This window comes from Fulmarus glacialis, unplaced genomic scaffold (assembly GCF_000690835.1).
Source record: "Fulmarus glacialis isolate BGI_N327 unplaced genomic scaffold, ASM69083v1 scaffold5510, whole genome shotgun sequence".
Lineage (NCBI taxonomy): Eukaryota > Metazoa > Chordata > Aves > Procellariiformes > Procellariidae > Fulmarus > Fulmarus glacialis.
In genome coordinates this window covers 6510-21895 of record NW_009186961.1, presented here as the reverse complement: position 1 = coordinate 21895, position 15386 = coordinate 6510, and the positions used below count along the sequence as shown (strand labels likewise).

Below are 15386 nucleotides of genomic sequence, written 5' to 3'. Positions count from 1 at the left end.
AATCAAGACAATCATGGCATATGTAGCAGACTAACATGAATTTTATGCACATAAATAATTTGCCCTTCAACAAAACAAATGGTAAACTATGAAAAAGCCCCACTGATTGTAATGGATCTTGGACTAGGCTTCAAAAAACAGCTATTTACCCTTTGCGCTTACAGCTGTGCTAACACATAATACAGACACACCATGGTATCACATGTCCAGGGAGCAAGATCATAGCAATAGCCTTCCTTCAAGAAAGAGGTCAACAGGCAAAAGAATACTGACTATTCACATCAGAGCTCAGTGAGCAACAGGGGTTAACTTGCCTACAATAAAAAGTTGAAAGTAACAAAGCAAAAGTAACTTTGCTTGATGTGCAGGCTGCAAAGTAAAAAAAAAAAGTTAAGTCTCAGGGGGAGAGGACACTTAATGTTCTAGTTTGCCTTCAGTACACTCCGACATATTTGTGAGAACTGGGGAAAGAAGCAAATTTTTTTTTTAGAGCCTAATCCAGCACATGCTGAAGGCAGTAGGAAGTCATTTATTAATTTCAATGAATGAACTCCAAATCTAACATGGAAAAAACAAGCAAAGTAACCCAAACACACGTACTGGTCACTGGAAACAAGACCCCTTTCCAGCAAGCTTTGCTCTTAAGAAAAGCCCTTCACAGGATAACCTTTCTAAAGGGAAATGGTAGGGACAGAAAGGAAATATTCAAGACTAGATTTTTTTCTTCCCCAGTGTACAGACATGACAAAAAAATACATGTAATCTACATTGCTGTAAATTGGGTATTCGCAAAGTTCAGGCTTGAATTTAAGAGGTACAACAGAAACCTATGTAACATATGATGGAGCAGAGAGTGACAGGCCATCTCAGCCTCCCTATTTCTTCACATCCTGTGGATGCTCTTAAATTTTTAAGCATGAAATACTATCCTGATACAAAAAGTGTAATCTGATACACCTCCAACAAATGCCCAAGCAGTTTATATTTAATACTATTAAACTAGAAACACTGTGCCTACAAATATGCACATTTATTGCACTGTAATGCAGTGCAATAAATAACCCAATTATAGAGAATCAACAAGAAAAGCTAAAAAAAAAAGGCATATCAGTCATGAATAAACTGCACATTTCCACTGATGTTTGAATAACCCATATGACAAAGATTTGCTGGAAACAAGCTCCAAAGAGCAACACCTTTGAGTGCTTAAATGCTTTTTTTTGCATGAGTATGTACCATACTGCTCAAAAGCTACAGAAACTCCATGAAATTCCTAGCTGAGCCAGCACATAGGTATTACTTCTACACATAGATAGTGTTTAATACCTACTTTCTAATAATATGGCATCAGTCAAATCAAATACGTAGGCACTATAATCTAGAGAAGAAAGTGGAAAATATGCAAGGGAAGACTGTTTCTCAATGCATGTGAATAAAAACCAGGACTTCTCACTTCGTCATATGTAAGTGGCTGCAGTTCAAAATAAGCTTAAGAAAGCCACATGAAGTATAAAAGAACTTAATGCTTAATGTAGGAGGTGGGAGAGGAATTAAGCTGCAGAACACTGATCTTACTAGGAAACACTACATTGCACTATCGTAACTAATGACAAGGAGATCTTAGCTTGTAGCTGATATAAGAATGTGTAAAAAACATCCATTTACAAGTTTGGTGCCAAAGGCAAAGATAACTGCGTGCTGCAGGAGGTATGTTTTGCAGGGTGCTTTGTGATAATCCTGGTTGCCCTTCATTCTACATTGTCACATTTACCCCACTGCAGGAGTCATCAACAGGTTGACAAACTTGTCAATGCAAACATGAACTCTGCTTCAAAGTCCATAAGGTACCTCATGTCCCTCTTTGCGATAGCAAATTAAACACTATACATGGGAATCAAATGTTTACCTTGCAGTAGGAGCAAAAGCATGGCTTCTTTTAGAGATCAAAGCATTCCCTAGAATCCTGTAAAGCATGCATCTGAACACATGCACCTGTGTACTTCAGCTCATTCTGTGCCCAGTGTACGCCAAATACAGCACGCAGCTGTTTTCAAAAATAGTATAAAGTCACATTTTAGCCTATAAACACTCTTCTGTACAGCCTGCTTTCCACTGACCTGGCCATTTCAACATTTATCAATATCATGGCTGCAAGTTTTTCTTTCCATTCCCTTCCCTGCTATTCCGGACACAGCCTATATAGCCTATTGGTAAAATACTTAAGGACAAACATGGTGTACTTCATGTGTAAATCATGTGACAAGATAATCAAATTTCAGCTTAGAAGGTGCTATCAAGGAAGGAATGAATGAGCCTGGAAATTCTGGCTACCTTGGATCTGGTACAGTAAGAGTCACATTGTTCCCTTAGCCACTTCTCGTATGCACCCAGAAGCAGCAGGAGCCTCCCCGCCCTTCTTGATCCTGGCCCACTCATTCTTCATATTTTTTCACCCATGTCCCCCATATACCAAAAACTGTTGGGAGAGCTCTGGTGTACTATAGATACAAAGAAAATACTTCTTTATGCTGGAGAACATAAGCATTCATTTTCATAAACACAGTATTCTATCATTCAAACTGCTCAGGGTGTACCCTGACTCTGATCAGATGCACTAAACAGAGCTCTGCTATGGCAATAAATACACCCATACAGCACCCAGTCAACAATATAAGTAACAAATTAATCCCCCCCAGAATTTGTCAGCAGCAGTACATTTGCACTGCATCACTGGATGATATCAAAATGCACAGGCCAGACTCAGGGAAAGGCAGAACAGAACTCCCTGAAAAGAGCGTATGACCACCTTCTGTAAAAGCAGTGACTGAAATCTATTTTGGAGTCAGAGTGACGAGGAAGAAAAAAAAGCCAATGAAGTAGCTAGAAGTCTAAGGAACATACAACTTCCGAGAAAGGATGATCACTAGATTGCAAAGTTGCCAGCTTAATGTATTAGCAGCAGCATAAAGGACTGAGTAGAAGAACTAGAAGTGCCACAGAAAAGTTTCTGTAAGATACAGGCTCTGCCAGACCAGCAAAAAAAAAAAAAAAAAAGCACTGTCAGGAGTCACTGCAAAGTGCGATTCAAGTACGGCGACAGGAACACTCAAAGCTTTACAAAACTACACAACTTCTCTAGCCCACTTGTCAGCATCTCCGCACTGTTCCCAGTGAAAAGCACCGAAGGCAGTAGAAGCAGACAAAGCAATGCTCTCCTACAGCCAGAAAGTTTTAACAGAAATCACACATGCAGAACGAATAAAGGGAGAAAGCAAACCCTTATTTGCTTTTTTATTATTTATTTCCTCTGCTCTTTCAATGTCTCTACCTTAATAAGCTGTAAGATTTTTGGAATAAATCTTTAATAGTGCCTTTTTCTGCTGAAGTCACAACCCTTAAACCAAGCATCCAGATTTAAAGGTCTCTCTTCTGGATAAAGATGCATCTATTATGTGAAACAAGAGGAATTGCTGTAATATGCTTGGCAGATGGTGGTTAAAGCATCAGCCTAGAAACCATAATTGATTCTGAAGCAACATAATTTTGACAGAGACAGTTTAGAAACCAGCCTCCTGGCTCAGAATGTCTACTCAGATTTGTTATTGTTGCAATCAGTAATACTTAAGACATTAATTACATTTAGTTATTTCTCTCAAGAGTGTACTTTTAAACTGACCTCGGTAGGTAAGTGAAAGTAATGAAGATAAGTGCTCCCAAGAATAGCATAAAATCATTCATTAAGGACATAAGGTACTACAGTCCATGTTAAAGCACTGCCATTAATATGAACAGAAGCATTTACTAATATATTTTGTATTAGAGTCATATCCAGCAGACTGAAACATCCCCTATATTGGCATGAAATACCAATGCAATATTGATAGTGCCTAGCAGCTGTATCATCTCACAGTGGAAGCATCAGAAATTCATAAAAATTCCTGGAAAACAGACTGTTTCTGTAATGTGAAACAGAAGTATTCTTTAGTAAGACACCCCCTCCATACACTCATGTTATTTCTACAGATTCTTTGACCTTCTACAGAATGGAAGACAAAACAAAGACTACTTGCAAAATATTCCCCACTATCTTGGTGAGGCAGAGACTATATATTTTCTTTATACAGTCAAAGTTCAATAATAATCAAGGAAGCATCTCATTTTTGTGATTTTGGGGGCAGAAGTAAACACACTTTAAAGAAGTTCATCTATGAAGATAATAGTATCTAAAAATAGTTGTCGAATAGAAATAAGCTTTAAGTGGTTAATATTTTAAGACAAATAAAGTTACTCCACTAATAAAACTAATAAACCTATTTGGCTACTTAATACTCCTTCCACCACTAGAGGGAGGTCATATTCCTTCACAAAGGCAAGAAAAAAGACAAAAAGAGTTAAAATGTTCAAGCCAGGTATATTTTAAATTATGAGAAAGCAACTGAAATGCGTAACTAAAGATTTATTGTGTCTAGTCAACAAGGCATTCTTGTTCCTAAACTTTGGCCACACACCTTCACAGACACATGGAACTCGTTATGTTTGTTGTCTTTGTTAAGTATATGAGCAGGTCTACAGGAAAGCTAAAAGCATCAGATGCCAAAGCTCTTACATTATAGCGCTATTTCACATTCTGGCTTCTTAGGGGGAAAGTATGCTCTGCTTCTCTAGCCAGAACATTAGTAATTTGAAATCCTTCCACTTCCTGCTTTACCATTTTTAATGTTTTGCTACACTTCACCCAGAAAAACCCAGGTTCCTAATGTAATAATAGCATGTATAATATAATGTAATAATTGTCTTTCATCTAACACAACACCTCTTGGATAATGTGTGAAATAGGAGTTAATGCTGAAGGATTTTACATCCCAGCTATAATGTTCCAGCAAATAACCACAGAACTCAGATGAAGCAGCTCTCCTCGCTTGCAGGTCTGCAGGGCTGGCATCAACCCCTTATGCAGAAAGGGAAATGTGTGGTGCTGCCATCATTCCGATTACACTGACACCACCAGTACTGTCCTGACATTAGTAATGCAGCTAAGTTCAAAGCAGCAGATGTTATTTATCAAGTAGTCAAGGTCTTTTACTTGTTTTCCTCAAGGCATCTTATTCACAGATTACTATTTTGAGCTGCAAATTCAATTATATGTCTGAATCCAAAGGACAATTCCCTCCCAACCTGCACTCTACAAAAACCCATAAAGTTATGTTTTGTGGTTCATTCAGCAATTATTGAAAATCTTTACCGATATAATGCAAAATCCTCTTCTGTGAAGATGTCTTGAATTTTGTCCCCAAAGTACCTGAAAAATTAAACAACAGTCTAAAAGAGGAGTTGCTGAATCAGACTGCCATCTGTGCTTTACCCACAATCAATAAATGAAAACACAATACAAAGACATCCTACAAATGCTTTTGAGCCTCATGTTCCCAAAGCATTGCTCAAAGATTAAATGTTAAAGGATTAAAGGATCAAGATGCAGCAACTGATAAGGGAATTCCCCAGGCATGAAAAGGGTCCCCTTCCACATCATGAAATAAGCACATGGATTCAAGTTTTTAAGAGTTCAGATGACTTGATTTCTTCTACTGCTGACAAACTAGGCTATAACAGTGGAAAAAATACTATTATTTACTGGTGCAAGAACAACTCTGAAAATAAAGGTAATGGTAGCTTTCAAAGAGCCCTGTTCAACAAAAGATTGGTTTTCATGCCACAAAGGCTTTTTAACTAGTCATGGAAACTGTGGTGACTCTAACCAACTTCTACAGTTTATTATTACTAACCCCAGCCCACAGGGCTTGAGAAATTTGAAAAGGCAATGAGCACTGAAGTGTAGGGTAACAAGAGGCAGCAAGCCACAGTCCTATTTTACCTGTACAGATTAACAAAATGCTTCCCCAGTGAAAGAGCTCCGGAGTGCAAGTCCAAAATTGATGCCTGGGAAATGAAACAAAAAAGTAGGAAAAAGAGCATGAAAAGGTTTTATCATTATTTAACTATGACCTTTAATAACTGTCCCAAGTTGGCTCTCACTTTCCACAGCCTCCCAAGTAAAAATATTAGTTTCTAGCATTTGGGTTCACAATACTAATGCTTACTTTACAACACAAAACCTCCCTCAGTTTGCTGTATAGATGCACAAAAGATTAAGGTACTATGAATACAGCACAGGATTGCTACTCCCAAGATTCAAACCTGACATACAGAATTGCCAGAGTCTTCCTCCAGGGGAAGACTTACTAGGGGTAAGACACTGTGTTCCTGGATCCCTTCTTGCAGACATTTCCCTTCCACACAGAGATGACTAATTTTCCAATATTTGTGAAGCGCTCAAATAGCAGCACTAATATTTATCTTGCCCAACATTTGTTATTAAAACTTCTCCTTCACCATGAATTCCTGTATACTTCTCATATTCAATACGGCCATAAAAGTCCATTTAAAAGAACAATTATAATTCTAAGGCTTACTAGAGCAAAATTTTCTTTTCCCCAATTACTAAACCACTGTAAAAGAAAACCAAAGAATGAAAAGTTTTTACATATGAAAATTCAATCCCTTTCTTCATCCGATTCAAGCCAAACACTTCTGCTGAGCTCCAGACCAAGCTAAAAAGATTAGTATTCAGATTTGCCAGGATAGAGAGCTACCTCTCAGGACTCTAAATTATTTCTCTGAATTGAATAAAGTACACTTTTGTATGTCCCTTGCTGTCCACAAAACACATGTTTGTTTTGCATCAGTTAAACAGTATTTAAAGACTGCTTAGTAGCAGTCTTATTTTCTTTATACTGGAAATATCAAGTAGCAACAGTTAATTAACCTGACAGCACCAAAGTAATGACATCTTTGATATACAACATCCGGGCAAAAGCACTCATCTTGGAATTTGGCGTTTGTTAATGTACCACATACCATTCACATTATTCTAACAAAATCCAAACAATACTACTACTACTAGGTGAGCTGCCTGGAAAGAATAATAACTTCCACCTTACTAGCAACAAGAATTTCTGGGCATGGTTGGAACAGTACTGTTTGAAGCCACTTTGCATCTCTACCCAAACGTAGGGAGGCTGATGAATGAGCAGCAGCAAATCAGCACACAGACGTGCCAGAGCTGCAATGCCAGGCTAGCAATACAGCTTCACCTTCACCCCTAGTCTCAAAGCACTTTTCTCCCTCCTCCTCTGGATCATGTTGGAGGAAGACACCCATGACAATCTCTCAGCAAAAGAAAATTGCTAAAAGCTCAATGGTTCTGAGCTTCAGAGCTGCATCAGGGGAACTCCACTAAAGTCTCCTTTTAAAAGGGATAGTAACAACCTTCTTTTAATAAACCTACCCAAATCATTTTATTTACCCCTGAACAAAGCTTTAAAAATATATAAAGTAATGAGCTATTCAAGTGGACATAGCATGGGCTTTTCAGACCTCCCCTTCCCACAGAAGTTCTCCAAAAGCTTCAGAGGACTGTTACGGAAACAAGTAATCTCACAGTCATGCAAGAGCAGCTCTCATAATAAGCTTTACTCAAGCTTCAGAAGCAAAATATTTTCATTTATTGGTTTCTGGTTCTCTACAATAATCTAAGCTACAGCTAGAAGTAAAATTGCTCCCATGTAGCTTCAAAAATATGCTTGTGATCATGCTAAAGTAGATTATAAGGAGAAGTAGCAGGACACAACTGAAAAGATGAATTTAATTTAAAAACAAATTGCCTTTCAAATACTTTCAACATGGTTTCCAAACGTACACATTTCTTCTCACTCTTCGAGCACCAGATCATTACAGTTGGGAAGATCCAAAATGACCAAAATGAATCAGTAAGAGACAGCCCCACGGACTGCAGGTATTCATAGCTGAAAAGATAATAGCTACGATATAAAGCCTAGAAAAGCCAGATAAAGACGAATGAAAAGGGAATCTGAAAAAGAAAGAATATTCTTCAGGGTTGTTTCAGACAGAGGAGAACAACTGAATGCCAAACATAGACAGGGACTTGATTACACATGAGCAGAGAGCTATTTGTTTAACAGCTACCTTGGAAAGAAACTGAAACACATTTATTTTGGCCTCTGCATTTCAGAACATTAAACATTTTCAGCACCATTTCCTACACTGAGAAGAATACCTTGGTGGAGGCCTGTGTCAACACTGTTACTTCAAGTTCAGCTATCTGATCAAGGGTCAGCCTGCAATTCAAGTCGGTGTTCCCAGGCTGAAAGCTCTACAAAGTTTACCTAAAGATGGCAGGAACACTGCAAACACACATACCCACACACCTATTTCCAAGAGACTGTTTAACAGAACTACCCCAATATCCTGGTTTACAGAACTTATATAGAAAGGAAATTGAACTTCCTTTAAAAAAAAAAGTACAAATACATATTCTTCTGGACCTTCAGTATCGTTAGTCCCACATTCTCCACCCTATCACTGCTAAAAGGATTCAAAAAGAACATGCAAGTAACCACCATTTCTCAGCATATGTCAAAAAGGATCAGTTTCCCCATCTTGCAAAGCAAAGGCCCTGCCTTTGATCCTGACTAAAAGGGATTGCCAACCATTAAATATACATTCACTTCTACAGCAATTCCACCTTCCTCCTCCACCCCTTAAAAAGTTTTAAGTGAGATTTTAGAAGAAAACAACAGACACACTGCCCAAGAGAGAAAAATGCAAAACCTATTTCTACTTGTCTACAGAGAAGCTGGTAGAGCTCAAAAACCTTCCCCACTCCTCCTGTGGGAATGCTCACATGCTCCAGCTGGGAGGAGGGAAGAGCAATGGAGGTTCTACATGGCCACCGATTCCTGGGCAGCATCAAACGGGCTGTCGCTGCAGTCCTACACAGACTCCCAAAACACTACCACCTTTAAATTCCCTTCCCTACTTGAATCTTCAGATTAGAGGGGCCAGGGTAATGCCTCTTAAAAGTTACACTGATTAGTTATGAGACACATGTGTAACCAATCTGATTTATGCATCACTCAGCTGCAGTCACAGGTTATTACTGTGGAAATTAAACACAGTATTTGGCTAGGTGTCCAGTACAAGTTTAAACTAGATATAGATGAGACACAACCAGTTCCTCTCCAGCTTCCTAGAGTTAAGTCCAGATAATCACACCGACACATAGCAGTAAGTAAAGTGAAAAGACACACTGCCAAGTATGTCTTTCACTCCTCACAAGTATGCGTTTCTTAAGTGCTATCAGGAGGCTAATTATGAAGGAAGAAAACTAAGCAGCCTGTAGTAGAGGTATGAGACAGGACAAGTATTACGCAGAGGCTTTATCTTCTCCCTGGAAAATGCAGAGCTGACAAGGTTTTGAGGACTTCAGAGTTTAGTTGGGAGCGCTGAAAGCAGAGTAAGTAGGGATATCGTTCACAGAAACACTGTTCCATGCATGGGTCAGTGGGCCTACATCAGAAACCCTTGTTTGGCATCACAGCTACACAGATTGTTTGCTGCTCCCAGTGATTAAGAAACTTAATTTTCCCCTGCAAAAGGGAGGTCTAGGGGGCTGCTCCTGCCAGTTTTGCTGCAACATAGGAAACAGACTGCAGCTAACTGGCTGCACCAAGGGATTTCTTTTCTGGGTCTTCTAAGTAAATGCCAGTAGATCTGATAGTAAATGAGTCATATCATTTACACTGGAGAGATATTGTGACAGCAGCACCTAAAAGGCATGAACGAATGAGTCATGACTAAAGTGGTAAGGCAAGCAGGGGTAGCGTGCAACAAAATATTAGGTAGGGAAAAAAGGGAAATGTTATTATCTTTATAAAGAAGAAAAACTCTAAGCTGAGGCAAACATGAAGAGAATTAATGCAATTCACATTCTGCGAGTAAGAACAGAGTACAAAACTATTTTACAGAGATAGAGATGTACAAGGGAAAGCAGCACACTGGTGGAGAAGATGCTCCTGTTTGGATTCTATTGAAAGTTAGACTAGAAGATTACAATGGCCTCCTCCAGCCTCACTCTCTAAAATGTGCGTAAATAAAAATAAATCTAGGAAAAATTACAAAGGAAGATCAGAAAGCTCAGCATGACAATTGGGGCATGACTCCTGGGAGATTTCAGTAACTCAGGTGTTTGCCAGGACTTTCTCAACCCAAAAGGATGGAAAGGGAAACAAGTTTTTGTGCTATAGTTCAGTCCTCCAAGGAAGCAGAAAGGGCAGCAAACAAAGGCAGGAGAGAATCGAGAGTGTCACAAACTGCAAGTTTAGGTCTTTAAATTATTAAGTTATATCCAGACACACAGACAGAAGTCCACTTTTGTGAATTCAAAATGTAAAAAGTATTTCAGGAAAAAAAAAAAAAAAAAAAATCAGACATGTTTCTTAAAAAGGGATTAAGAGGAAAACAGAGAGAATGAAAATGCAGTCTGCATCCCAGTAGAAATCTGAAGAAGTTTGATCTCTCCCCTATTCCAAATAAAAGTGGCTAAATAAAGAATTAAAAAGAATTAAACAGAAACAAGGAGTTATTTAAGGAATTTTTAAGGAAAAAATAAGCCTTGGAACAACAGACATAATTGGACAGAATTATCCAAACACTCTAAAGTCTAAGAAATTTAAAGCAACACGCCAGACCTAATCCAACACGCTTGAAGCTTGAGAGGCATATAGGAAAAGAAGCTAGATGAAGTAAGACTTGAAACATTTTGTATGCTACGTAGATAACTACGTAGATAAGAGATTTGAAAAGAGGATAAAAGGCTCAAATGAAGAAAGACAGTTTCATCTATACAGCATCACCACACATCCCATCAGTATTTAATGATATCTGGGAGCAAAGATAGCACTATTGGGAAAAGATTCACTCCATGACATGGGGAATACAAGCATGCACATTGAAAAAGAGGAAAACAGCAGAACAGGGGACAAAGAGGCATAAAAGAAACTAAGTAAAGAGACTGTATTTAAAGGCTTCTCCTAAACACTATCTCCCAGAAGCACTGGTCAGCTCTCATTTTTTAGCATCTTTCAGTGTTTATACACTATTTTGGATAAGGCCTCAATGCAATACTACACAACGTTCTTCTTGCACCTTTCCCTAAGGAGTAACAGCATGCAATAACTTTCTCATTTTCAGATTATGAGAAATGTGAGAAGGCTTGGATCACAGCCCAGAAATCTCAATGGACATCGGATTTCTTAACAGACTTATTTTACTGCAGCAATAGAATCTTCTCCCCCCCCTTATGATGCAGATGATGGATTTATATTTGTGTGATACTCTGGCTTGTTGTCCAAGTAAGCCAGCTGAGGACCCCTGCCCAGCTCTGTGCATTGGGCAGCAAGTTCACCTCCCCTCATGTCTCTTCCAAGCTTTCTCCATCTCAGCTTCCCCAGTTCCCTGACCCCCAGCTGGACATTAGCTGTCTGTGTGTGGTCCAAATCCATGAAGCTGGCTGTGTTATACACTGCCCTTCTAATCCCTCTTTGTGGAAGTCTAATGAAAAAATCACATGTAGGTGCCGAAAGGACCGGATAGGAAACCACCTGACAGCACTAATGACAGGAGTTAAGCCGTAGGTCCCAACAAGCAGAGTAATCTAGGCAAAATGGCAAATTATGCAACCACAGAACTGCAAAAAAATCCAAGGGATCCTGACAGAACTGAACAGAGAATGTAAAGTCTTTTAAACATATTGTTTCAGATGGGCAGCATTGCTTAAGTTTCTCAGGTTATATTTTTTACAGGTCTTTCTCAGCAATCACAAGGATGATAAAGTCTTATTTTTCCATAATTCAGCAGAGGCCTAAAGAAGTGTTTACACTTGAGTGTTTACAAATACTCAAGAAACAGTTTCTGTTCATACACAAAAACATCCTGAGAACAAAGACAGGGGGAAAGAAATTAAAATAAACATGCTTGTTAAAGAGAAGTGAGTTTGTTTTCATTTTTAAATAATATTATTCAAAGGTCTACTTAAGACATTACATGGTATTTTTTGTCACTACACAAAACCAATCTTTATATGATGCTTTGAACCACTGTAATTTAGTTTCAGAAGTCAAACTTGTGCAATTCTCTATAGTAACTGTTTCCAGATGGAGAAGACAAAATCAGTTCAAGAGAGGCGCTAGAAATAACTAAACCAAGTAATAGGAAATATGTCAACTGTATTGCAGAAGTCACAAATTATACTGCTAGCAAAAGTATTAATGGGAGATAAAATAACTTTCTAAACCATTTTTTTCCAAGTCTGAATGGAAGAAAAAATTCTCCATCTCCTCTCGCCTCAAAAATGCATTTATAATCTTGCCTTGGCAGTAAAAGAATGTAAAAAGTAACAGGACACTGCTCACCCCTCCATCAGATCCTCCCAAGGACAGTCCCCTCTCTGCTATTCTGCAGGCAAAACAACAACCTCAGATGAGAACTGAAGTCTGATTACTTTGTCCTTTAATGTCATTATCTACAACATGTAACTCTTCAGTAAGTGTTATTTGATGCATCAGATACAACCCAATTGAGTTAAGAAGAGAAGCTGCCATTTAGTTCAAACATTCTTGCAGCCTGTCGTGAAAATAAGTATCCATATTGCAGAACATTTCTGAGCTTGTAGCCTTCCATAAATCCCCAAAACACCCCCAAAAACACTGTCTTTCAAATACATTCTGGCCAAGTAAGATTAAACATAAAAAACCCCAGATCTTGATTCTTAGGGGCAGTACAAATAAACCTGTACAATGCAAAAATGCTGTATCAAAATCAGGAGCCCAACTGAATTTGGAATCACAGAGTGTCCAGCCCGACTAGTGAACAAAGCACTTATACGAGCTGCATATTGCTTCGAGCATTACAGTGATATTCCCCACTTACACGATTATCAAGTGCAAGTCACACTCAAAGAGGCTGATAACTTTTCTAACTGCATAATTTGACAGTGTCCCCTACTATTTGATTAAAACTCACCACTTAGTGTTCATAGCAGACTATAGGGTCAGCACTAGTTCATAACTACCCAGAAAGAGACTCAGCTGAAAGGAGGCTTATGTTGTTTTGTTCTCTTTTTAAAGGCCAAATGGAACAGAAGGCCAAGTGAAAATCCTTTAAAAATTATTTAATTCATTTTCCTTTTTTCTTTACAATGCTCATGCCCCACAGAGCTAGGCAGACTCTGTATGAAAGAACTGCCTCCACTACAGCAAAAATGGAAAATGGCTTTAAAAAAAAAAAGTTTAGTGTTTTAACCAGTTTAACCCATCCTTCTTCATCTAATGAGCTTTGTGCTACACATTAAACACTGGCACACTGTCATTAAAGTAAGTGCTGGTAAAAGTTAAAAGAGCTAAAAAAAAAATTACCTACGGATTCTTTCAGCTTCTTCCCTTGTGATTACTGCATCAGTCACACCTCTTCCACACTTTCTAGGAGTGCACCCTGGGACACAGGAACAGAAAAAAGAGATCATCTTTCAAACAAGGTTCAAAACAAGTCTCTATTCTCGTACTCCCCTTTCAGATTCACAACATTCAGAAGGGATATTGGCTATCTCAGAATATTTAAGATCACTTAAATTACAAGAAAGTTGCATCTCCATTTTGATGTGTTTTCCACCGCAATCAGAGAGAAGACAAGCCAGCCAATGTCACTTGTTGCTTCTGCACAGATTCAAGTCCCTAGGACTCACCTAAGCTACACCGCTTTCTCTGCTATGGATGGTTGCTGTAATTCAGGGGAATTGCACCAACTAAGCTGACAAGTTATTTCCTGCTATGTCCATAACGCAATTCAACAGAATGGAGATGATCGCAAAGGAATGAATCTCGACACCCAAAGTAGCACAGCCACTGGAGATGTGGCTGTCATGCATGACCCAGAGCCTCTAGTGCTTAGGTTAAGCAAAATGCACAGCAATACTCTGCCTTTAAAAACAAACTACTTTTCCTGTTGATTTGAAAATAATTCACCTTAAGTTTGTTACAAGTCTTTACAAGTTTGTTGCAAACTTTGGGATTAAAATTGACTTACTGATGTTCCTTTGCACATCTACCACTTCAAGCTAGAGAAGATGGCCTTTATTTAATAAGGCAATATCAGACGCATCTGTATCTCAATGTACATGCAGCAAGACAGATAGATCCAGTGATTTTTCCCCTTCTTCCCAAGTGCACTAGTGAAAACAAGAGTTTCTCTTTATATAACTGGTCTCTGAAAGGAAGATGATCTTAGATGATTTCATCTTACACACTCTATTCTAGCCTTTGGACAGGCAGGGCAAGAACTGGAATGCTCAGCAGTGCCACATGGATCCTTTCATCTCAGGCTGACAGTTCCAAAATCAGCCAAGATCTCTAGCAATTAAACCCCCTTAATATCATGTGTCCACATACAAAATGTTTTCTATTACAGTCCAAGTAAGTTTTCAACTCAGACAGAAGTCCAGTACACACCACTTAGTTAGGTACAATACACAACATGAAAAGAGTTCTGTCCCAAAACCAAACAGTCTCAACAGGATAAAGAAACTCAATTGTCCTGGAGAAAAGTGAGATGCAGAAGACAAGACATACTCAGATGCAGACTGCAGTGGACGTAACACCAGAGCACCACCATGCTAATAACAGAAAAGAGAGAATGCCACTCAGACAGGAGTGAAATCACTACTTGACAGAAGAAAAACTGAAAACAATGGTTAGAACACAAACAGTTCAAGCCATGAAGAAGATACTACTAATAACAAGGGTTCCTGAATAGGTATAGGATCTTTATGTAGTATCAATACATGCTAGCTCATGTATTAACACAAAGAACTGCATTTAACTTATTTAACCCTAAATCATGCAGTTTATTAACAGAGATTCCTATAGTCAAGCACTAAGAACCATTTTACTTCTCCACTGGAAGTCACTGGAAAAGCAATGGTAATATAAAAAAAGCAGTGAATTTGAACGTTCCAACCATCCTGCCAGGAGAATAAAAGCAGCATATTTCAGATTTGCTCAACCCCCTGCCCCCCAAACACTTGAGTCAAAAGGAAGCAAGTAACATTTGTATGGGGTGTCTATACAAATATACCTTGAAGTGCAGCTTTTTATATGAGACTTTGCACAAAAGTGTCATGAAGCACACAGCTTGGACATATGATAAAAAAGTCTCTTAAAATTCATTGCTAAGAAATCTAACATTTAATTTTAAAAACTCGTGGAAAAAAAGCCAGCAGTAAGAGTTCCAGGTGAAGAATATATGAAGGTTCTTATGTCTGTCCACAACAGTCTTCAGGCAACAAGAAGAAATAAGATAAATTCTGAGCCACCAGAGACCTTGGAATGTCACACTTGGCATTTTACTGGGGAAGATCCATATATAAATGGATGTAAAGCCACAGAAAAGTTGGACTGAGTGTATTTGCTGACATC

The 15386-nt window shown here is 38.6% G+C and overlaps 1 protein-coding gene across 1 annotated transcript in view; it reads right to left on the bottom strand.

Annotated features, from left to right (window-relative positions):
- OGFOD3 (2-oxoglutarate and iron-dependent oxygenase domain containing 3) overlaps positions 1-15386 on the bottom strand; it is a gene marked incomplete at both ends in the record, with an annotated part of 44995 nt that overhangs the window by 23376 nt on the left and 6233 nt on the right. The window contains 4 exons of the mRNA XM_009573236.1: positions 5243-5299; positions 5873-5937; positions 12330-12372; positions 13332-13407. Coding sequence (XP_009571531.1) covers positions 5243-5299; positions 5873-5937; positions 12330-12372; positions 13332-13407 — 241 coding nt within the window. The remainder of the gene's footprint in view (positions 1-5242; positions 5300-5872; positions 5938-12329; positions 12373-13331; positions 13408-15386) is intronic.